Here is a 24,665-nt window from a genome sequence, read left to right on the forward strand (position 1 = left end):
TCATGATAAATCTCTCTTACCGCTCAAATGCCAATGATTACTTATTGTGTGTTAATTGTCTCTTTTAATATGTCTATCAAATGTTTGCGTACAAATATAATCTCAAAATTAAATCGATGCTTTCCAGATGCACACCATTTTTTTTCAGACTGCTCTGCAATCTATGTATACATGCATGCTACATGGCTAAAACGACACACTGCTCTAAGTAACTCCATCTAATCAACTCAGAAGTGACGTGATCATTTAATTGGTACATGGAAGAGTTTGAAACTGGATTATACAGATATATGCCATTCTGTAATGGCCAAGACTAGGAGACGCACAGACAGCCACCCTGAAGACTTAATGAGGAATAACATTGACTAAGATAGATTCTCCTGAATTAATGAAGGGGACATAAGAAAGACAGATATATTTGAAAATGACCAATGGTGCTGGTTTCATTTGAACATAAAAAGGGTTTTATTTTGAACTACTGCTAAAACACACTACATTCTGTTTATTGATTTCACAAATTTTGTACTATTAAGGGTACAACAACCTTCAAAAATGAGAGGTACGCCGAATATAACACTTGAGGTGATTTCCCTTCTTTAAGGCGTCATCTCATTTACACTGCACTATGAACATGATCAAAACCAACAAACAATGCATTCCCTTAAATAAAATCACACCAGTAAATTCTCTTGAGTCTAAGCCTTAGGGACTGCTGGGAGTCATGTTAAATTGCAGATGCTACGCTAGCTGCTAAACATTAATTGCAGATCAGTCAGCTAGCGCTCAATCAGTGCTGCCTGTTTCTGACAGCTCATGTCAAAGCTTTTCAGTGTGTTTAATCAAGCCTCTAAAAACTGCCAGCTTCAGCCCTCATCTGTGACTGACTCCCAGAAGGCACACAGAGGAAGATAGAGAGAGCGCAATATTACCTTACCATCAAAATATTGAGGATAAAACACTAGGAGACCATGTCAATTAGGCTAATGGAGCCTCAACCATGCCAATGCTGGCCACACAGGGAGCGTTAGAATCATTAACTCATTATATGTGTTGACAAAAATAGATAATCGAACCCATACTGGGCGTCTAAGTGATGGCCCCACGCAGACACAGGTCTGGAGAAATGATGAAACGGTGTATTTCTACATTACGTCTCGCTTGATGAATTATTGAGGATTTAAAAAATGAGGGCGCTGTGACATTGGTCGTGGCGGGATGGTGATTTATAGGTGATCATTTTTTGTAAACAGTTAGACTGAAGGTCGGTGTAGGTGACTAAATAGATGCACAGCGCCATTCTGTAGCATGTCAAACTTTCACACATTGTGATCTACACAAACTCTTGTAAGATCCAGATGTTTAAATGAAACTTTTCTGGAACTTGCACTCAAAATCTAGCAGGTATCATATCCCATGTGTACTGGAGTTTTTCTCTGTTTGTGTCACTCCGCTTGTCTGTGTTTGGATGTTCCAGACAGACTGTCAGTCTGTGTATTAGCGGTGGGGATTTTTTTCACTCTTTCTGCGTGTTACATTGATACACCAATAGGTGCCGACAAGTGTCACTGTTTATGAGTGAGTTAATGATTTACTCCTTTGCTAATTCATTCATACAAATGGCTGCTTTTATGAGTGAATGGAGTGAAAACGGAGTTTGAGTGAATGATTTGATGATTTATCCATAAAGACAGTCACTTGTTTTGTTTCTGAATAAGTACTTTTAAACATATCGGTACTGAATGATTCAGGGACTCAATTATAAAACAGTAGATGCATCTCTAGATTGTCTCATATCGAAGGCTGTGCTTTCTGGATGTTACATTTGAAGACTGCATACCTCATTGAGGATGTCTCATTTCAGAAAAGTAACAATTACAAAATTGACTTATCCACTTAAATTATTATAATTATTATAATTTCTCTCCTACTTTAGATAGTGAAGTGTTGTGAAACCAAACAGCTGACAAATACAAGTTCAAAAGCCTTCAAAATGAGACTCATCCACTTGTTTTTATCCCTAATAAGAGTGTTTCTGAAAGAATAGCTTGTGAATAATTCAATGACTCATCCATAAAGACAATCACTTGTTTTGTTCCTGACTGAATGTGGCGAGCAGGACGAGGCCGAGGGACGTGAGAGAACAGTGCGAGGACGGTGGCGTGAGTGGAATGACACCTGTGAGACGCACCGGTCTCACATCTCTCACAGAGGAGCGGAAGCATAAAGGAGGAGCGACTACTGTGAAGATCGAGAGAGGAACAGACCTAATTTTATGTTGTGTTTTATTTCTGTTTTGGGTAGCCATCAGTCGTCCGCGAGGGGCTGCTGGCGGTTCCTTTTGTTTTTGTATTTTGCTTTATTTTAAAAATTAAAGTCTTTAAATGTTCGCCGGTTCCCGCCTCCTTCTTCCCACAACTTTGAACCTTATCACACTGAAAATCCGTTGTGAATGATTCAGTGTCTATGTAGTCTGCAGAAATAAGTCCCAGAAAAAAAAAAAAAAACTTTTTTGAGTAAAAGAAGTACCAAGAGGCGAAACTCAATAGAACGTTCCATTGCAACAAACACGCCCATGCACAGAGCTGCAGCTCCGCCTTCTTGGACTGAACGCAACACAGCTGTCATAGAATTGAGCAATACCGGTTCCAATTCAAAAGCGGTTAAGGGAACTAAATAGTAGTTTCTACTTTTTAATATCTCTATAGGCTTAACTAAAACGGCGTGTTGAATAATGTACTGTACAACAAAACAATGCTTATGGATCGGATTAAATAGTTTCGTCATAGAGCATGAAGCTGTCAAATAGGCTATATATTTACTCCAATAACTTTTGGGGATAACTCCCGTTTTCATACACAGTAAAATTTTACAACACCAGTAACAACAGCCCATGTTCCTCATGAAATGATTAACAAATTCATTGAAAAAGCCAAAACACAATGAACAGTGAGTAAGTTAGGTGAAAGGGACAACACATTAGTCAAGAGATTATTTAATAGTAATAGAAGATCATCACAAAATGAACTATAATAAAATTGGTGATGGTAAGTAGATCACCACATCATTTCTGCCTGCATTACACACAACTAATCAAACATTGTGCAATTAAAGTGCACACATTTACTACAAATAGAATGGCAATGGTAAGTATATTAGCTGTTCTATATGTTTTAGTCTTTAGTTTTATTATAATTTAATTCATCTTGACTGATAAAAACTTTGTACAACACATGTTACATTTGATACAGAAAGAGAGAGTTAATGTACAGATTTACAGATGACTTAGCTTTAAAAAAAATTATGTTGGACTTCTGTTTTGGGCTGGGAGAGTGGTCGATTTCTGACTCTATTGAATAGTTTCACCATGTATACAAGAGTGTTTTTGCACTTTTCCTTGTCACACACAACTTCCCTGCACTCACTGTTGTACACCTCCATGCCGCCGCTATTTACATATGGAGACGTAACTACGTACGCTGCTCACTTTAATGTTAATAAAAACGTTTTCTACTTTACCTCTCTGGATCTTTGGGGAATCTATGAAATGCTCGTTGATTGGTTGTACACTGGTAGTTGTTACAGTTGATGGCAGAACACTGTTTTCTTTGTTTCCAATTATTTCCAGACATAATGCTGCACAGTTGTGCTAACGATAAAACGATACTCGGTTACTAACGTAACCTCGGTTCTCTCTAGAGAGGGAACGAGTATTGCGTAAGTTTAGCTTACGCTACGGGAAAGATTAATCTTCTCGAGATACTGAAGCCAAAAATTATCCTTAATTTTGTATAACTTGTCAACGCAGTGCAGCAGCTAGCAGACCTAGAGCAGGCCATCTCGCGTGCTCATTGGCTGCCCTGCGGGCAACTGCTGCAGCCTACCAGTGCGCCCGGCGTGACGTCACGCCCAATGAGGGGCGCCCGCGCCTTTATAGCGTCACAGCCCGCCAGATAGGCGTGGCTTAGCATTTAAAATAGGGGCTGTAGGCTGAATTCTCTGGTTTTTCGACGACTGAAGCGAAGTCGCTCGTGGCGCGAGCACGGCCGGTTACGCAATACTCGTTCCCTCTCTAGAGAGAACCGAGGTTACGTTAGTAACTGAGTATCGTTCTCTTACGAGAGGTTCTCTCGTATTGCGTAAGTTTAGCTTACGCTACGGGAACACTTTGTCAACGCCGTGCGCGCCAAGCATCCACATGAGAACCCCGAGCTTGAGGGGAACCCCATAAGTGGAAAAAATAAGGTGGCCAGCCACGCGGGCCATCACTTGTACATAAGCACACATAGGGAATACAGAGCAGCGCGCCGGTCTGTATAGTCATATGGCACATACCCTACTAGTGCAGCTCAACCAGGAGAGCTGAGTCATGAACGTGATCTGAGCAGGAGATCTGGGCAGAATACACCTCTTTTTCAAACTGACAATAGTTTGGCCTGCAAGGCAGGAACTTCTAGGTTATAAAACCTGACAAAGGTAGACGGGGAGCCCCAGCCCGCCGCTACACATATGTCATGGATAGAAATTCCACTGGACCATGCCCACGACGAGGCCACGCCTCTCGTGGAATGAGCCCTGATGCCCAGAGGGCATTGCAGACCTTTTGACGCGTAAGCTGCCGCTATAGCGTCCACTATCCATCTGGACAGGCTCTGTTTCGAGGAGGCAAGCCCCTTGGCGCGCCCACCAAACGAAACGAAAAGCTGTTCCGAACGCCTGAAGGAGGCGGAGCGCGTAATGTAAAACCTCAGCGCTCTGACAGGGCAGAGGAGATTCACATCACTTTCGCTGTCAGATGCTGGGAGAGCTGACAGCGAAATAACTTGCGCTCTGAATGGAGTGCCCATCACTTTAGGGACATAACCATGTCTAGGTCTGAGGATGACTTTAGAGTCATTTGGTCCGAACTCAAGACACGACGCGCTGACAGACAGCGCGTGCAGATCCCCTACACGTTTTACTGACGACAGTGCAGTCAGAAAAACGTTTTTTAGTGATAGATATTTCAACTCCACGGAGTCTAGTGGTTCAAATGGAAAAGCTTTCAGGGCCTCGAGGACCAGTGAAAGATCCCACATGGGAACCGACGGGGAGCGCGGCGGATTCATCCTTCTAGCTCCTCTAAGGAAGCGGATGACCAACTCATGTCTTCCCAGTGACTGGCCGTGCGTCGATTCCGCGAATGCTGCTACGGCCGCCACGTATACTTTGAGCGTGGATGGGGATCTTCCCTTATCCAACAGCTCTTGTAGGAAGGTGAGCAGATGCGCCACCCCGCATGTCCGCGGGTCCAGACCTCTGTCGGTGCACCGTCCAGAGAACACCGACCATTTAGACGCGTAGAGCCTTCTCGTGGAAGGGGCTCTAGACTGCGTGATCGTGTTCATCACTCCTTCTGGCAGGGCAACGAGTACCCGTTGATCAACCATGCATGCAGAGACCAGCGCTCTGGATGGGGATGCCAGATCGTGCCGCGAGCTTGAGAGAGATCTGCCCTCACCGGAATCGGCCACGGAGCTGTATGTGACAGCCGTGCCAGTTCCGGGAGCCAAGTCTGATTCTCCCAACGCGGGGCTATGAGGAGCACCGAGTGGCGCGTTTCCCTGATCCTCTTGATCACCTGTGGCAACAGAGAGACCGGAGGGAAAGCATATAGCGGGAGGCTGGGCCAAACCTGGGCCAGCGCGTCCTCGTCCTTCGAGAAGAACGTGGGGCATTGAGCGTTGTCTTTTGACGCAAACAGGTCGACTTCCACTCTGCCGAATAGGCGCCACAGTTTCTGGACCGTTTGGGGGTGCAGGGACCATTCCCCTGGGGGAACATTGTCCCTGGACAGTCTGTCTGGGCCGTCGTTCAAATGGCCAGGCACATGCGCCTCCCTCAGCGAGCGCAGGTTCGTTTGTGACCAAATAAGGAGGCGTTCCGCCAGATTGCAGAGATTTCTGGATCTGACACCGCCCTGACGGTTTACATAGGATACCACCGATGTGTTGTCCGAGCGGACAAGAACATGCTGGCCCTGTATGAACGGGAGGAAGCACTTCAGCGCGTTCTCGACCGCTATCATTTCCAGACAGTTTATGTGAAATCCCTTCTCCTGGTCTGACCACTGGTCAAAGGCCGGTCTGCCCTCGAACAGCGCGCCCCAACCCGAGTTGGACACGTCTGTCGAGATGACCTTCCGATAAGAGATGGTTCCCATCATTACTCCCTGCTGGTACCAGTCGGCCACTAACCAGGGCTGCAGAGCTGTTATGCAGGTCTGAGTCACTCTGATTTTCTGGCCGCCAGACACCCAGGCTCGGCGAGGCGCGCGAGCGTTCAACCAGAGTTGGAGCGGGCGCATGCGCAGTAGGCCCAGCTGGAGCACCACTGCAGCTGATGCCATACAGCCAAACATCCTTTGAAATGTTTTCAAAGGGAGAAAGCTGCCCTTCTGGAAAGATGCGGCTATGTGGCGAACACGGCGCGCGCGCTGTGTTGATAAACGAGCCGTCATGGTCACCGAGTCCAGTTCTATTCCTAAAAAGGAAATTGACTGGCTGGGCAGTAATGAGCTCTTTGTCCAGTTGACCGTGAGACCCAAGCTTTCCAGATGACTGAGAAGCACTGTTCTGTGAGATAGTAGTTCTGTCTCTGACTGTGCCAATATCAGCCAATCGTCCAGATAGTTCATTATGCGCAGCCCCTGACTTCTCAGGGGGGCGAGTGCCGCGTCCATGCACTTTGTAAATGTACGGGGTGCCAGGGACAGGCCGAACGGCAGGACGGTGTATTGATATGCCTGACCGTCGAAGGCGAATCTCAAAAATTGCCTGTGACGGGGTACTATCTGAATCTGAAAATAGGCATCCTTCAGATCTAGAGAGATAAACCAGTCCCTCGGGCGAACGTGCCCGAGGATTTTCCTGGTCGTAAGCATTTTGAACGGTCTTTTTGCAAGCACTTTGTTCAAATATCTCAGATCTAGGATAGGTCTGAAGGCTCCGTCCTTCTTGGGTACGAGAAAATATCGGCTGTAAAAGCCTGACTCGCTCAGAGAAGGCGACACCTTTTCTATAGCCCCTTTGCACAGCAGCTTTGCTATTTCTGCGTGAAGTAGGTGTGCGCGCACGCGGGCACGAGACTTACAACTGTATCTGACGCCCCGATCATAGTAGATGGGGAGCGCTTTATTAACGCCCTGTGTTTTGTGATAACACTTAAACGCACAGGCGGGGCCCGAGGGGAGGTTTGTGTTAGCAAGCGTGAGCGCTCTCTGGCGGGCACGAGACTTACGTTCATAACCTGCTTGTTTGATCGTGTAACAGAGCGGGCAGATAGTGGGCACAGACCTGTGGACACATTTCTTACATTCAACACTCGAGCGGCTTTTCTGCGCTTTATGAGAGTGTGCTCTGTGAGTGACGGGGGGTTTGGAGTGCTTATGTGTAGGGGTGAACACTGGGGCGTGGGCACATTCAGTACACTTAAAACACTGACGGCGTGAGCCGGACCAGACATTATACTCTTTTTGAGAATTCTCTGGGTCGCCGTGAAAACGGCGTTTGTGTGCAGGCGAGAGGGTGAATAAACCGGCTCGTTGGCTGCTAGTTGAACCACTGCAGTAGCCTGTTCGAAGGGGACTGACAGGGAAATGAACTTTGACGGCGGTCTGGCCGCAGCGGGACACGCGCGTCTTTTCTCTCTCGCTGTTAGGAGGGCTTTGCGTGCTCAGACTTCAGCGTGAGTCTCTGCCGAGGCCCTCTGGGGGGCGGCGGTCTGCGACGGCTGTCTGAGCGCGATCTAGGGCGGCCGCCCTGACGTCGCTGCGAAGGCTGATGCTGAGGCTGTGCTGGACGCTGGGTGCTGGTTCGCACAGGAGGCTGGCTTTGTCTCTCGCGAGAGCGGCCTGTGGCGGAACTCGAGCGTCGCGGCAGGAAGAGGTTCATGGCCTGCGTGGTCTTTTGCACCATAGAGAAGCGGTCAACGATCCCGTTCACCGCTGGGCCGAAGAGACCAGTGGGGGAAAGCGGCGCGTTTAGGAAGGTGGCAAGCTCAGTTTCCCTCATATCCGCGAGCGTTAACCAGAGGTGCCTCTCCGTCACGGTTAACGCGGCCATGGCTCGTCCGATGGCTTGGGCTGCGGCTTTGGTGGCGCGGAGAGAGAGATCCGTAGCGCTTCTCAAATCCGTAACCGCAGCTGGGTCCCGGCCCTTCTCATCCCATTCACGGAGGAGGTCGGCTTGCAGGATCTGAAGCACAGCCATCGAGTGTAGAGCAGACGCGGCCTGGCCGGAGGCGGCATAAGCGCGGCCGACCAAGGCGGAAGTGGCTCTGCAGGCTTTAGACGGGAGGGCTGACCGTGACCGCCATCTCGCGGAGGGCGGGCAAAGGTGCGCTGCGACCGCATCTTCCACAGGGGGAATCGCTGTGTACCCTTTCTCGGCGGCGCCGTCCACTCGGGAGAGCGACGCGGAGGCCTGTGACTGAAGTCTAGCAGAAAACGGTGAATTCCACGACTTCGTCAGCTCCGCATGAAGTTCCGGCAGGAATGGAGCGGGCCTGGTTTCTGAAACTGTGCGGCGGCGACTTTGAAGGAAGCAGCCGTCGAGCCTGTTCGGCGCGGGTTCCTTCGGCAGCGACCACTCGAGCCCGAGATGGTCAACCGCTTGCGTCAGCAGGCGCATAAGTTCCGCGTCAGCTCCAGCGCGGGTACGGGCGGATTCCTGGATTGACGAGGAGGCGGAGTGAAGCGACCATTCCTCACTGTCTGATGCCAGGATAGAGCAGCAGTCTTTTGTGACATGTCCCACGGACTCATCCTCCGAAGTGACGGCAGTGAGGCTCGTAAGCGGCAGCTGCGCGTCGGTGAGGAGAGGTGGGGAAGGCGAGAGCGAGGCTCGAGGGAGGTTCTCCGGCGAGCGCGTCGCTGTGGCCACAGGTTCCGGCTGTCTCAGGGAACGGCGCTTCTTTCTGCGCGGTCCCACAGGAGGCGGAGTGACTGCTGTGGTGTTGAATGCTTCGAGTCGAGCCCGCAGGGTCTACAGCGGAAGCTCCTCACAGAGCTCGCAGCCCCCGGACGCGAAGGCGAGCTCTGCGTGTTCCAGGCCCAGGCAAAGAGCGCAGATCAGGTGGCGGTCTCTGGCGCTGAGCGGGGCTTTACACGAGCCGCAGGAAGTGCGAGGCATCTTTAAAAAGACGCTCGCTGCTCTTTTAGAATAATAGCAAAAAAGGATACGTCGCCAGATAGCGTAGCTCGCACGGATGGCTGAAGGTGGCGAAGACGGCCGGCTTCCTCAGCGCTGTCCTAGGCTGGCTGTTCGCTGTTCGACGGCGGCGGTGGCTTCTCTCAAATCCAGCGATGCGAAGAGCTCGCTGAAGAGTCGAAAAATCAGAGAATTCAGCCTACAGCCCCTATTTTATATGCTAAGCCACGCCTATCTGGCGGGCTGTGACGCTATAAAGGCGCGGGCGCCCCTCATTGGGCGTGACGTCACGCCGGGCGCACTGGTAGGCTGCAGCAGTTGCCCGCAGGGCAGCCAATGAGCACGCGAGATGGCCTGCTCTAGGTCTGCTAGCTGCTGCACTGCGTTGACAAGTTATACAAAATTAAGGATAATTTTTGGCTTCAGTATCTCGAGAAGATGAATCTTTCCCGTAGCGTAAGCTAAACTTACGCAATACGAGAGAACCTCTCGTAAGAGAACCGTTGGTTCAGTCCAAAATGGCATCAGCGTGACAGCAGCGCCATCTAGCGATTGTTACCAAAACTGCAATGGAGTTTCGCCTCTTGGTACTTCTATACTCTTTGGTTACACCCTTGGTAAAATGTATTAACTTATATTCTAAAGAAAATATGCTTCCATACCAAACACGATGACCGTTGCCGTGGCACTACGTCTCCTGGCTACAATGTTGCTGGCCAGGCAGGTGTAGTTTCCAGAGTCGGACAGCCTTGCTTCATTGATGATCAAGTTGTGGTCAGCTCGAGTGTCGATATTGATGTCCTCAAGAGAACTCACCAGCTCTTCATTCTTCAGCCACTCCACCTGCATAAAGAGGCAGATTTAACAGGTTAAACCAGCCTTTGTGAGTATCATAATTAGGGGTGCGCCGATCCCATACTCAGTATCGGTATTGCTCCGATACTAGCAATATTTGCCGGATCGGGTATCGCCAGACGAGACCATCCAAATCCGATCCGATATTGTATAGCCTACGCATGTTATTGTTATACAACACAAAAGGCACAAAAACATTATAAAGCACTATAATGTTTTCGTGTACTGTATTCCAAGATTTCTGAAGCCATTACATATAGTTTAATGTGAGGTACAGATTTAAATTGTTAAATTAATCGTCACCTAAGTGCTTCCCTCCGCTGCGGCTGTCAGTCATCTCAGCACTCAAACAGCGCGTCGCGCTCGGGTAAAACAGTCAACACCATGAAACCCTCTCCAAGATGAGTCAATGTTCCTATTATTATACTGTAGATATGTAGATAAAGGTCTATGGTTTGCATTAAAGGACTTTAACGTGCTGGAGTTTCACATGTTACTTTCAACCGGGTGTCTGTTAGATCACAACACAACTCCTCAGTGATCACAGCACTGGAGTAGAGAGCGATATAATTTCTCTTCACGCGCACATTAACTGAAATTTAAAACTGTTAAAAGGCTCAAACTAATGAATAAATAAAGAAATATATGTATATATTACTTTTGTGCTTTGAACTGTTCAATGCGACGCGCTGCGCGCCGTGACTCCATGTTGCTTCGAGCGCATCATTCTGCGCACGGGATGCGCATAAGGTTTCGTGCCGCTCTGAATTGGAGCCTTTCATATTACAATACTTTTGCGCAATGGCAGTTTATGGATAGCCTTAGTTGTTCTGTCCAATCTATGTATCATATGTTGCTGCTTCATTAAAAAGTTGCGCTTAAAATTTTAAAGTAAATGTATTTTAATTATATAGTATATATTTTGGCTGTATTGTTTTACAAAGTAAGGAAAATAATGTTTAAGTCAAGCTTTGATGCCTTTAACAAAAGAATAATCCCAGTCTCTTCCCCACAGTGAGGCATACAGATACAGTTTATAAGGTAATTTGGCACTGTTTTTTTAATTATTATTTTAGTATTGGATCGGATCAGTATCGGCCAATACTGAGTCCCAGGTATCGGAATCGGTATCGGAGGCAAAAAAAGCGGATCGTGCCACCCCTAATCATAATACTCCTGAAAAGGATGATATTAAATGAATACACATTCACAAGCGATGCTTCTTCACTGTTGCTTTAAGCTTTGAATTACATCCTGTTAATGTTAACACTTTAATTTCATTAATGCCAAGTATATACATCCAAGTTCACTCGTCTACATACGCATGACATCATATAAATCCTCACGCTATCAGTGAATCAGCACGAAATAAACTCATAACACAGAATTAATAAATAAAAGACAACATGGAACACATACAATGACACTACATTTACTCTGTATTTCAATCATCTCAGCATCGCCAGCATGCACGCTAATCGCTGCACATTTATGCTAACCATGTGCTCAGAACTGATCATTTACACTAAATACAGAGTTTACAGACATAACACTCACATATATCGTAAAACAATTATAGTGAACAGTCTTTCTTATAACTCGATTAGAACAATGATGGTGCACATTTTGTACATTTCATACCTGTAAAGGATGATATTAAATGACAAAAGCGACTTCACTGTTGCTTTACCATGAATGAAGCGTATCGTGAGAACATCCTCTACAAAGGTACACAATGCACATATAACCACATATAATCACACACATCCATCTACAGCTACTGTACAATAATAAATTGTATTAATTTAAAACAATAACTCTTATTATAGAACCTAAAATATTTGTAACAAGCATTTTGATGAACCATAATGATAATAGTCATATAGATACAATCCCTTAAAAATCCCTTAAAGCAGAAAAACATGAAAATCACAGAAATACATAAGAAAACTGTGATAGTATAAAGGGATAAGAAACCGTAATATTTATAATGAGAATTACTCAGCATACCACAAGAAAATGCAGACAGTTTACTGTCAATCCAACTAGAAGCAATGCAATGAAACGAAAACGCCTCCCCCTGTCCTGGAACCAATCTACAATTTTCATGAGGAGGCCGTAGTGGTTGTTACCATTTTTTCCCCAACCTTTTCTTGGAATTCACAAACCAGCATGAGGCCGTTCCTGACAGCCTATTTGAAGCAAACATAGCCACCACATCAGCTCAGCCAATTAAAGTGAAGAAACATTGTCAAATAAGACACAAGCTGCATCAATGCAACAGCAAGCATTTCACATTGACCTCTGAGTGACCCATCACAGTCTGACAGCGCAATAAAAAGCATGCTCTGCGATAGATGTGTATTCTCTCAGGTGCTCTGCATAGTCACGTTCAGACCTGTCCCCTTGATTGGAACAAAGGTCACAGCTCATCCAAAGATTTCAGTTTGAGGTGACTGCAAGGTCAAGCCCAGCCTAGTGTTATTTATTCAGCTCTGATGTTTGACAGTCTGATTCATTAGGATTTACACACATCGCAATGGCGTGACCACATGCCCTCCTCGCATGGCTGGTCGTGTAAATTACAATCGTTTGGCAATAGCCACCCCTTCTAAGTCGGTCCAGAGGGGCAGCAGTCGTCAGGGCGTGGGGACGCGGGTTGATTTATGTCACTGTGTGTTTGCAGATTAAAAACACAGCACGCCCCTTGGGAATTTCTGTTTATGTGTAAAGTTCTCGCCCTCTGCGCTGGAACACCACAGCAGAAACACGCACGTGGGCGAGTAAAATTGCTGGACTCTCTCTCTAAGGCCTAGAAGAATAATGAAGGGAGGAAAATCAATATATCAGCCATCAGATTGTCATGTGTGAGAGATGTCTCTCTCTCTTTCTCATCTTCGTGATGGCCGGAGAGAACTCTTTCATCATATGCTTTTAATTTCACTCTTTTCTCCGTTCCAGTCCAGAGCTCCCACAATGGTGGTGACTGCATCTGTCCTCTCTCTCTCTCTCTCTCTCTCTCTCTCTCTCTCTCTCTCTCTCTCTCTCTCTCTCTCTCTCTCTCTCTCCTTCCCTTCCCTCCCTTCTGTGTTTACGGTTGGACCTCGATAGCTAGTCCAGTCATGTTGTTTCTTTGACTCCATAAAGCTTATTCGCTCTAATTAAAAAAAAATATCACAGACCTTTCAGCAAATAAAGTACTTCAGGGAAGGCATAGACTCATAAAAAAAAAAATATATATATATATACAGTATACACACATAGATTCAAAAAAATCAAGATTCCCTAATAAATGAATAGCATATATCTCAATTTTTTTGTAACATTGTATAGAAACATTAAACAAATATATTCACACAACGCATGGATGACAGAGAACTATCCTCAAACACATGAAATAATCTCTAACTGTACGTTCACACCGCCGCCGGCGAGAGCGGCAAAATACGCCCTCGCCGCCCTGCTAACGACGCCGTGCAAGATTCGTGGACGCTCTGATGCTCTGACGTAGATCGAATGCTTGATCTTTTTTTAAACTTAATTTAAAGCGGCCGCAAGAAAATAAGCATATTGATCAGTATTTGTGCAGACTGGCCACACGTAGGGTATACGTTAACCTATTTTAAATGTGAAAGTAACTTTGAAAGTAAGAAAATTACAGATGGATAGAGATTAACAATTATATTTACTTTGCAAACGAAATAAATAAATTCAATTTGTGTGGTGTGGCTTTTGTGTTCATTTTCAACTTTTTTTATTTATGTCCCTGTACGTAAACAGGGACAAGTCATATAACAATGGTAAACCCGCAACAGAAATGATTAACTTCTCCTCCATTTTGCTTGGGTACTAATGTGTTCGGAACCAATGTTACCTGGCCTGCGTTCTCTGGAATCCTCTCAAACGGAGAACTTCTACATTCCGATTGGTTGCCGCCGGCTGCTGCCGAACCGCGTCATAGCGCATTACCATAAAGTTGACCCGATTTCATCTCTCCTCCTCACTGCTCTCACCGTCCAAGATGCGCCGCGCCGCCCTGGCCGGAGCTCACCGCCGGCTCTCATTGAAAATGAATGACTTCCGGCCACTTTGACGCTCTCGCCGGCGGCGGTGTGAACACACAGTTCTTCAAGGGTTTTTATAATCATAAGTAAACTGACCAGAATGATGATGTCTTTGTTTTCAACATAATGTGCCTGCAAAAGGAGAAAAAAAATTGCTTGTGGTTGAAATGCAACAGGTGGAAAGAGTGACTTTCTAAGTATTTGAAGGACCTCAAAACAAGCAAAAAACTGAAAGACATCAAGGCCATATATAAATCGAGGTGAGAAGGTGGAACAGGGCTTTTCATAAATTTATAACTGTGTTTTGTTGTTCATAGTCTGTAGAAGGAACAGCGTGATTTGTTCCTTTTGTTTACCAGACTAGAGTAAGTGAATGGAAAGATTATACTGTGGGGTTAATTATCAAGACTATTATAAGATATCAGAGGGAGATCATCCGTGGCGTGTACAGGAGCAAAATTATCAGCAAAATAAAATATGCTAATAAAACCTACTACAATCATTTATTGATTTATTGAGTATCAATATTAATTTACATATCTGTCTAGCCGTGAAATTCCCTCACAGACTATCATGATGTGCATTTAACCATGTGTTACCAGTTCAAAAGCACCACAAAGAGCCTGCATTTTACCTCCAAACACCCTCTCACGAGGATCAGTGTTACTTGTTATCTAAACTCTTTCATTTTCTTTCTAATTATTTCTCTATCTGAGACCCAATCTAAAGCTTTTCCTCTATCAATGCCTCCATCTCCTTTATAAGAGTTTGTTTGGGGGAAATTCTCTCTCTCATTCTGTATGAGTGTGTGTGTTTAGTATTCAAATCGCAGGCTGTTTCTGGGTCTGCTTTGGGCCTCTCGGAGGGAAGCATTGGGTTGGTGGGAGATGGAGAGATGAGAGAACAGATGAACATTGAGGGACAGATTCAAATGGGTGTGATAAGCCTCCGGCCAGGGAACAGGGAAATGAATTTGCTTAATTAGCACATTTGTTCCAATTAAAGCCCTGTGAACACGGACGGATACAGCGTCACGTCCATCGACTAAGACCCTCAAAGGACAACACAGATAACCTCTGATGTCACGCTAACTGAACCTCTTTCTAATCAGCTGTTGGAAAAGACCACCATTACATTGGTTATACACTTGCGGGAGTTTCCAAGGACACGGCAGCTTTGAGATTCCATAGGGAATTGGGATTGTCTGGGAATCTGAAAAATATAATATAAAACCTTATTCTAAAGATGGAGGTTAATAGTATGAGAAATTCATAGAAGCTGAAAAGAAAAAAATCAGCTTGAGCTGAACAGTGTTCAACTGAAATGCTATGATAGCACACTAAATTAAAAAGAAAAAAAACAAAGAATAAAACAAATAAACAAAATACTGAAAATAATTACACTTCTAGTTTAGAGGCTCATCATTTTAAGTAATAATTAATATTTTTATTATGGACTTTTATATTTTAAAGGGATATACTGTATATTTCACCCCAAAACGAAAATTCAGTCATCATTTACTCATTTAATATATACATAATTTATGCTAATGTTGTTCAAACACTGTAAATTTCGTTCCCTTTCAGTCGATAACGTCAGATGTAGTCTGAAGGCCTGAGGTTCAGGTGGCTATCACATGGACATGTGATAGTTACCATCACTTCTGCGAGCACCCCCTAGAAATGGGTAGCGTGCTTACGCCTTTAAAGTGGAACCTAGTCGTTGAGTGCGTCTTCTCTCCAGAGGAGATCCTGAAAGCTTTCGATCACTTCAGTGCTCTCTTTCCTGCAAAATGGGTTGGAGTAGGCTGTTTTCCTTCACCCTCAAAATGATGTTGCCTCGGTGTTTAAACGACGCTCATCGTGTTGCAGAAGTGTGCAGACGCACGTTCTGATCGTCAGGTTCCTGAGGAGCAAGGTCTTGTAAATCCTTGCGTCCCTCTTTATCCTCTTGGGCCTTGTCCCTGGTGCGACTGCACTGCAGAGACCGCCCCTGAGCCACTGCAGGCAGTGAGTTAAAAATTCTATTATATCAGCTCTCCTGCTCACATGGTCTCTACTAGAGGGTAGGGACTTGCTCGCTTTCGGTCAACGTTTTGTGCCTGGAGTCTGGGCCGGCTAACTCTCACAAGCTGAGACCCCGGCTCAGATTGTGCCCAAGGTTCCAACCTCTCCCGTAATAGGAGCAGGTGGTGAGCCTGCAAGCGCTACCCTGGAGGAGGCAGATCCAGCCCTGGCTTCTCTGTCCGTTCGCTTGGACGTGTACAGAATGCAAGCCATAGACCTCAGACCAGCTCTACAAATATCTGTTGGAACTCAGCAGAGAGGGAAGGCTGTTTCCATGCAAAGTTGCACTTAGTGCTTGCCTTCATTTCGGTAAAAATCCGAGATGCAACATGTCCACTTAGGTGTTGAGCTCCTCTATGATGAGTGTAAAGTGCTCCGCCTGGGCGTTGACGATATGCTTTGCTAAACAGATTATAGAGTTGGGGGCTGGACGACACCTAGTTGAACCGCTGCTTCCCGTGGGCTCCCTTCTCATGAAGCCAGTTTCACCGTGAGCCCGGTTCAAGTGTCGGCTTGCTGCGCCATTCCCCTCCTATGGACTGGATACGTGCGCCTTTCTACTCCAGTTGAGTTCCCTTAAAATTGAACCCTGTTGAGTTCCTCCACACCCCTCCGACGTCGGACGTGCGGAACGTCTGGTGTTAGGCCTACCACTCGTAAGCAGTGTGGAACCTGTGTTAGGCTGGGTCCATATGTTGCGGTCCCTACGGCGACCCCATATGTGTATTCTTCCACCATACGGCTCCCTGCGGCGAGCCCGTGTCTTCCCTCGGCAGAGTCTCTCTGCCGTCACTGTCCGGTGTGTCTCCCCCGTCTTAGGCTGGAGCCACCCCAGTGACATTCCATATGTTAGACTGCCCGGTTTCCGCCCAGTTCATATGTGTATTCTCCACTTTACCTCCCTCTGGGTTGGATGTGGCTTATGCAGCGTCCCTTCCTTCCAATGTACGGGGAACGCTTTCCCAGTGGTCCTGTAGGAACAGCAGTGACTTCCCTGGCCTAAGCCCTGTCCTTCCCCGCCTTAAATTTGCGGGGGGATAAGGAGGCTTTGGTTTAGGCACTGGAAGGTGGCAGCGTTAGTGGCGTGTTCAAAGGGTCATCCCAATTCAGTCGATCATCGACTACGTCTGACTACGTCTGACCGTCGACTATGTCCTGGTTGCGTATGCAACCCACCATTCCCTGAAGGAGGGAACGGAGGACGTAGTCCCCTTGCCACTACCTCTGGACCACCGCTGACCCCGGGTTACTCTCGGCTCCTCAGCGAAAAGCAACTAGTTCGTGCATCCACTTCCGTATTTATACCCGCGCCGCGGGGGCGGAGTGTGTGATGCAAATCACGCATGCCAAATTCCATTGGCTCGTTCAATAGTAATCGAAGATGATAGGCTCTCTAGCGCGATCCCATTTCAGTCGACCGTCAACTACGTCCTCCGTTCCCTCCTTCAGGGAACGGTGGGTTGCACACGCAATCAGGACGTTCTGTTAACTTTACTTGAAAAAATCTTGCAAATTTAATGCCTCAGAAAAATTTAGTAAAGTTTATCAACAAGTTTTCATAATTTGGCTTCTGAGTTGTACTTAATAATAAGTACTGAGTAACAGTTTACTCTGGATTGCGGCATGAATAAATTAAGCAATTGCTTTGTTTTATAATTTTTTTTCCCTTTATTTGACAATTTTATTTGCCGTCTTATGTCAGTATTAGCACAATAAATACAACAAATAAACTGTTTTGTAATCCTCAGAGTTTTATTCTTTTAAACATGCATTTAATGGTTACCATTGTTGAGCTTTGCATGGTGACTTCGCACTGAATGAGTGTGTGAATGAGGCTTATATGAGTGTGTGTGAATGAGGTGCAGGTGTGAGTGCAATCAGTGCAGTGCAGATGTATGGTGTTTGGTGTAATCAGTCCAGGGAGGTTAATGATGGGAAATGTAGTCCAAGTAAACCCAGGAAGTGCGTGGCTAATCGTGACAGGTACTGTATGTGTGTGACTAAAGCAAGGTTGACTGCAAGATATTGGCACAACTAAAGGGGGACCCTGTTTGATATTTCATATTATGGTGTTTACGATATGTGTTGGCAATACAATTTTAATAGACCATAATTTAACATGAAATGTAGATTAGTTAGTGATTTAGTGAGAAGTTAGGTCATCTTTCAAAAGCAACATATTTATTTTTTCTCTTCCTTTAAAACCACAAATAGCCTAACTGTGATTTCTGCATCACTGCATCAAGAGGAAGAGAATTAGTGATATAAATGAAGTTCCAAGAGCCCAACCAAAGGGAACACTAATCACCATAATGGAGACCTTTTACCATTAGGACATCAACTTCAATTTATAAAGGCAACTTATGTGATGTTCTCTTAAAATTTCTAGTGTCGTTGACAATTCAACATTCAAGATGACTTTGAAAATGAGTAAATGCAACTAAGGAGAATGATAACTGCACAAGTGGAGGAAATGAGTGAAAGTCTTGAATTGCTCAAAACTCAAAAACTTTTGCTTGACAAAATAGTACTCAAACCAATCAAGTAGCCTGCTCTTAACTTGGGTTTTCTGAGTAACAAAGGCATTGTATATGAATTATACAAATGTCTAGATTTTTACAATTCAGTTTAACAAATTGTTGGACATTAAGTAAATTAAGTAAAGTAAAAAAAAACTTAAAAGGGCTAATCAGAAACCCATTACTTTATTTCTTCTGTAAAACACAAAAGAAAATATTAGAAAAATGTCTATTTTGCAATGAAAGTAAAAGAGGTTTAGAGTTGTTTTGGACCCTATTATTACCATTTTATCGTCAAAAATTTTCTTTCAAATATTTTCTGAGAGTTTATGATAGATTTTGTTTTGGTTGAACTTTTTTAATAACATGGTACATGTAATGCAATAGTTCAAACAGTATGTAAAAAAAAAAAAAAACTTAAAATGAATTGCACTCTCTGAAGCATGGAGAACTCACAACTTCTAAAGAGTAGCTAATACATCAGAAAAATACATGTTTAAAGCCATTCATTTTGGAAAATTTCTGTTGGCAAAAATTATCATTAAAAAAATTGGCTAAAGTAAAGTGATTTAAGTCCAAGTAAAATGGACCAAAATGAATGAACATGATGATATTGACTACATTTTTAAATTGACTAAATTAAAGATTGAAAACTGTAAAAAATAAACACTGGTGACAACTGCAGTTAATCATATTGTTATGTTGACAAGTTCTAGAGGCCAACAACAAGAAAGAACTTTCAGGGTGGCTACATCCAAAAACAGACTTATTCTCAACACATAATACGGCACGTCCCTTACAGGTCAATCCAATTAACCATGAAACGGGTACAACACCTCATAACATTGTCATTCTGGGCAAAAATCATCCTCTAGATTTACATTCATTTAGACGGAAAGTGAAAGTGACAAGAAGGCAATTACAAAAGGAGGTCTCGTCCGGGTTTGTTCCATCCTACTCAATTAAGTTCCAGTTTCATTAATGTCCCTTTGCATCACTTTGCTTCAATCAAGTCTGCAGCCCCTTATGGATGCTATGGTGACTTTCACAGAATCACATTAAAGAAATGAACTTTACAAATCCAACTGCGCTATTTCGGATGGGAGCGTAGAACGGGCCGGACGCTTCCTACTTCCTCATCTTGTTCTTGACAGCGCGGGCCGTGCTGCGTTTATTGGTGAATAATTACATTTTAAGCACTTTAAATGACTTTTCTTCATCAGACTGAATGATTAATTGCGTTGCTGGATGAGGATTGTGAAGTTAATATGAGCTTAATGATCGGTCTAGTCTCTCAAAGTTATTGAGAGCCTTTTTTTCTCCCATCTTAGCTGTGAGTAATCTGTATGAACTTTACTTTGACAGTTAATATCGCACTTTCATTTCCTTGTTGGTGTAATTGTTTTAATTATGTTACGTTCATTATTCAACAGGGATGATCTTATAGCTCCAGGGAAATGATAATTCCTAAACAGGTTTCCATTCAAGCGGTAAAACAAACAAAGGACAAGGATGACATATGCCAGAATAAACAATGACAAAATTGTTATGAGCCTGTGACCTTTCGCAAATGTCTTTAGAAAAAAGAAGGAAAAAAATCGAATACAAGCGATTTAATCAAGTTTTCACATTTCACTGCCAGAATCAAGAGCAAAATAATTAACCCATGAGAAGCGCAGAGGCGGCATGTCAGCCACGACCTGCCAACGTTCTCCGAGCCCTTGATCAATTTCCAGTCTCAGCCAGACTTGTGTCCCATCCAAAGATGGTATCAGCCAGCCGACAGGGGAGCCATCTTGGCTCATATGTCTACCGGTGGTAGAGTTCTTCGGCTCGACCTTTAGACTTTGAGCAGCAATGATTACAGAGGGAGCGTTTAGCTGCCAACCTGTAATCTCCAGCGACAAACCCTTCTGGCATAGAGACCTCTGGACCCGGATTTTGGCTCTGTCTCAAACATCGCCTAAGCCCGACTATCCTTTTCAGCAGCAGCGCCATGTTGGCTCTAGTACCTATTGATTAGCTGTAGCGATGGTGCACGGCTGCTTCCCTCCAGATCACAGACAGCAGCCATTTTGGATAGATTTCCAACATGACAGATGGCACGAGTTGATATGTTTTTTTATTTTTTTTTAAAGCTGATGTTGAAATGGGCTCATGGTGGCCTAGTTTAAGTATTGCTTCGGCTGAAACTACTACGAAGAATACAGAGCGGCATAAAACAAAACAAAACAAAAAACAAGGAATCTGTCAGCAACCTCAGAGAGGTAGACACAGCGGTATCACTTAACATTTCACAAGAACGTGGGGGATGATAATAAAATGACACTGTGTTTATGAGAAGCAATTGCAAGTTTGATTTACACTAAGCACATGGATATTCTCCTTAGCTTGTCATAAAACTCTGTAGGAGGTTCGATATTATATACTTGGTGTCACTGAGATTAACCTGAGAGCGGTCTCAGAACATTTCCTTGATGCTCACAGAATTCTGTATCACTTTCTTCTACAAACTCCAATGCAGATCCCAGAGTTATGACAAGAGCAGAGACTATTGTTCACAATGTCTGACAGACAGACAGACAGACAGACAGATAGATAGGTAGGTAGGTAGGTAGGTAGGTAGGTAGGTAGGTAGGTAGGTAGGTAGGTAGGTAGGTAGATAGATAGATAGATAGATAGATAGATAGATAGATAGATAGATAGATAGATAGATAGATAGATAGATAGATAGATAGATAGATAGATAGATAGATAGATAGATAGATAGATAGATAGATAGATAGATAGATAGATAGAATTCGGCCTGCATTATTCAAAGACTGTTCTTCTCCATACGGGCATTCATACATATAATAGAAAAGGCATTGCGAGTGACCCAGCAAGTGAAAAGATGAGGGCCCTACAGTAACACAAATTGTCCATTTGACGTAAATCTTTTATCTCTTGCTGAAACTGAACAGCATGGGGTCAGTTTTTGCTCTGAAAAGCACACATTCTTCAGGACACATTCTTCAGAAGGGAAACCACAGAAAGAAAGGATAAAGTTCTTAAAATAGACACAAAACATCTAAGTTAACCAACAAACACATGTAAATGCATAGTTGAGCCTGTGCTGAGCATGCAAATGCACTTTTGAATATGTCATCGTTCCAGAACCCTGACTACTATAATGATAATGCACACATCGTACGCTCTAATAAATACAACCCCGCTCATCCCTAATACGTGGGAAAGCATAGTCATCAAATGACTTTAAGGCATGAAAACACAAACAGAGCACTGAATATCAACATTGACTGATTGATTTGTATTTTAAAAATTTGTTCCATATAATAAACTAAAACACATCCAGACAGGAAGGGGGCGTTGTGACCCACTCACTTCAGCTGCAGGCACTCCCTCGGGTGGGCGGCAGTGTAGAACAATCATGCCATTGATCGGCACCTCCATCCCCTGTGGCTCCTGTTCGAAATTCTTCCTCAGGTCTATATATGGAAACGAAAAAGAAAGTTGCTTTCAGTTAAAACAGCTCAAATATGGATTTTAGTCTGGGACTAGGCTTAAACCTTGTCTGTGAAACCGGGGGTAAAATTGCTAAAACTAAAACTGAAATAAAAAGAAATTAAAGTTTAATAGAATTATTAAAGGTGTCATGACATAAAAAATCAACATAAGAGGTTTTTGAACCATTAAAACATTCTGCAAGTTTCATAGCTTAAAACGTGCTACTCATTATAAACAAAGCATTTATTTAATCAAACTCATCTCATTTTGATATTGCACAAAATATCAAGTACAAAAAAGCTATTTAATTTAAATATCATAAAAAAATGTAAGATTTCAAAGTAAGAAGTGATTAAAAAAAACAGACTATGATTAGACTGACATGCAATGCGGACAGTGGCTTTGCGACTCTTGGAGGTGCCCAGATGACTCCAGGCCACACACAGACACCAGTAGTCCTCTGGTCCATGGAAGTCCTCCACCTGCTGTCTGGACACATTTATAGTCACTTCACGGATCTTCAGCCCTGTACAGAAAGAAAAGCGAAGGATTGAGAAAAACAAAATCAACTTGATTCAAATTTTGTGTGTAAGCTGTGTATATCAGTAATAATCAGTGTTCCTACTACTTAACTGCATTTTGCAGCATCTCAACTGTTTCCAAAACAATGCAGCATTTCCAGTAATGAGATACTCTTCCTAAAGAGCAGCAGTGTAACCTGTTTAATGTTTAAACTTGTTTGCACAGAGAACTGAATAATCAAAAACATTTCCTTAACGCTTCTCTCTCCCACGATTCACTGATTCAAGGCTCTGTGCACAAGTCCATGGAAGGCATTTTACATATTTTTTAGTAACAAAATATACAGTTAAACACTAGATGGAATTGTAGGTATTTTCCTGTGTGTGTGTGTGTGTGTGTGTGCGTGCGTGTGTACGTGCATGTGCGTGTGCGTGTGTGTGTTGGAACCCCATTCAGTTCTATAGCATTTTTATTTCATACTATGGAAAACTATATTTGGTTGAACTATCCCCAAGGTTTTTTGGTCCCATATACACATTACTCTGATTGAAAGAAATGAATAATATCATTATATGGTATTATATTTAAAAATACATGACCTCTTAAATGTAATTGTAATAGAACTTTAAAGCTTACCACATGGAAAGTGTCAAAGTAGCTTTAAATGGAGTTTAACAAATAGCAGACACTAAAATTAAAAGCCAGTTAAGCCATATTCCCTGAGAGGTTTGGTGCTCCAAATAAACAGCTTTGCTTGTACTGCAACACTCTAACGCACATTTCCTTCTAATTCCAATATTGCATAAGACCAACAGGGCTTCTTTTGTGTAGAATTCTGTAGGATATTTATCACAAAACCTTAATGAACTTACCAAGCCCTTGTGATTCTGCAAGAACCACGACCAGGTAGGAATCGATTAAAGTCCTTATAGATGGTATGAGTCAGAAAGCAGGATTACAGGGAAATATTAAAGAATAATGCACATCTTCCTATAGAGAATTTGAGGAAGTTCTTATACGCATTCCCCAGGCTCCTCTCCAACCTGGCTGCTCTCTTCCCAAAATGCTCTATAATGGATTCTTCCTGTCATAAGCCTAATTTTAGTACTGTTGTCGAGCCAACCAAACATTAAATTATGCAGGCGGCGTTTGAGGTGGTGGATTACACTCCTCTCACATCCAAATCCCAGAAAGCTTTGCAAAATGCAACCAAAATATATGAGCCAGTGCAATGTTTCCCCTAACGGTAAACTTGTGAGTCAAGACACACAGCACAAAAGAGAGACCCGAAATGGAAGAGCGAGTTAATGGTTACAAAAGTGAATTTTTTTTTAAATGAAACCGTACTGTGAATTAGAGAGACAATTATAATAAGAGTGAGCGGAGGGAGAATTACAAGTATGAAACTCTGACGCAGACGGCGGCGTTAATGCAAGCTTCTCTGTGGGTCTCTGTGGGTGTATTTGCTCTGCTGAGAGAAAATGAGACTCGTCTATAATGATATTAAGGTAAGCAATGGAAAATCAATTTGAAATTGCTCAGTCCGAGAACCACGCTTGGCTGTGAGATATGAGGGAGAGAGAGACATAGAGGATTTGAAATGAAAAGAGTATTGCTAAATAAAGGGAGACTGAGTAAGGTCAGGACTCTAAGCATCTATAATCCTTTAAATCGGAATCATTATCTTTCAAACAGGCCTGTGGGGAACAGAACACAACTGACAGAACAGAAACTCTTCCAGTGCCAAAAGGAGGAACAAGCACCAGCGGAGGCAGACACCCTGAATAAAGCACACCAGCTCCAGATACCTGCCCAAAACATCCAATACAATCACCCAGCTGACTGTTGCGATAGAGAGCAGTACATACAAAGGATAATGTGACGTTGCTGAATACATAGCCCGCAATACCTAGTCAAGTCTCCTGTGGATAATACGAAATGAAACAC

General features: G+C 43.9%; 1 protein-coding gene across 2 annotated transcripts in view; it reads right to left on the minus strand.

Moving 5' to 3' along the window:
• unc5da (unc-5 netrin receptor Da) overlaps positions 1-24,665 on the minus strand; it is a 258,001-nt gene that overhangs the window by 40,989 nt on the left and 192,347 nt on the right. For both annotated transcript variants that reach the window (XM_077232809.1, XM_077232810.1), the window contains exons 3-5: positions 22,579-22,722; positions 22,074-22,177; positions 9,848-10,028 (exon numbers count right to left, since the gene is read on the minus strand). In XM_077232809.1, coding sequence (XP_077088924.1) covers positions 9,848-10,028; positions 22,074-22,177; positions 22,579-22,722 — 429 coding nt within the window. The remainder of the gene's footprint in view (positions 1-9,847; positions 10,029-22,073; positions 22,178-22,578; positions 22,723-24,665) is intronic.

This window comes from Siphateles boraxobius, unplaced genomic scaffold, assembly GCF_051911475.1.
Source record: "Siphateles boraxobius isolate OS27281-9 unplaced genomic scaffold, OSU_SipBor_1 18, whole genome shotgun sequence".
NCBI lineage: Eukaryota > Metazoa > Chordata > Actinopteri > Cypriniformes > Leuciscidae > Siphateles > Siphateles boraxobius.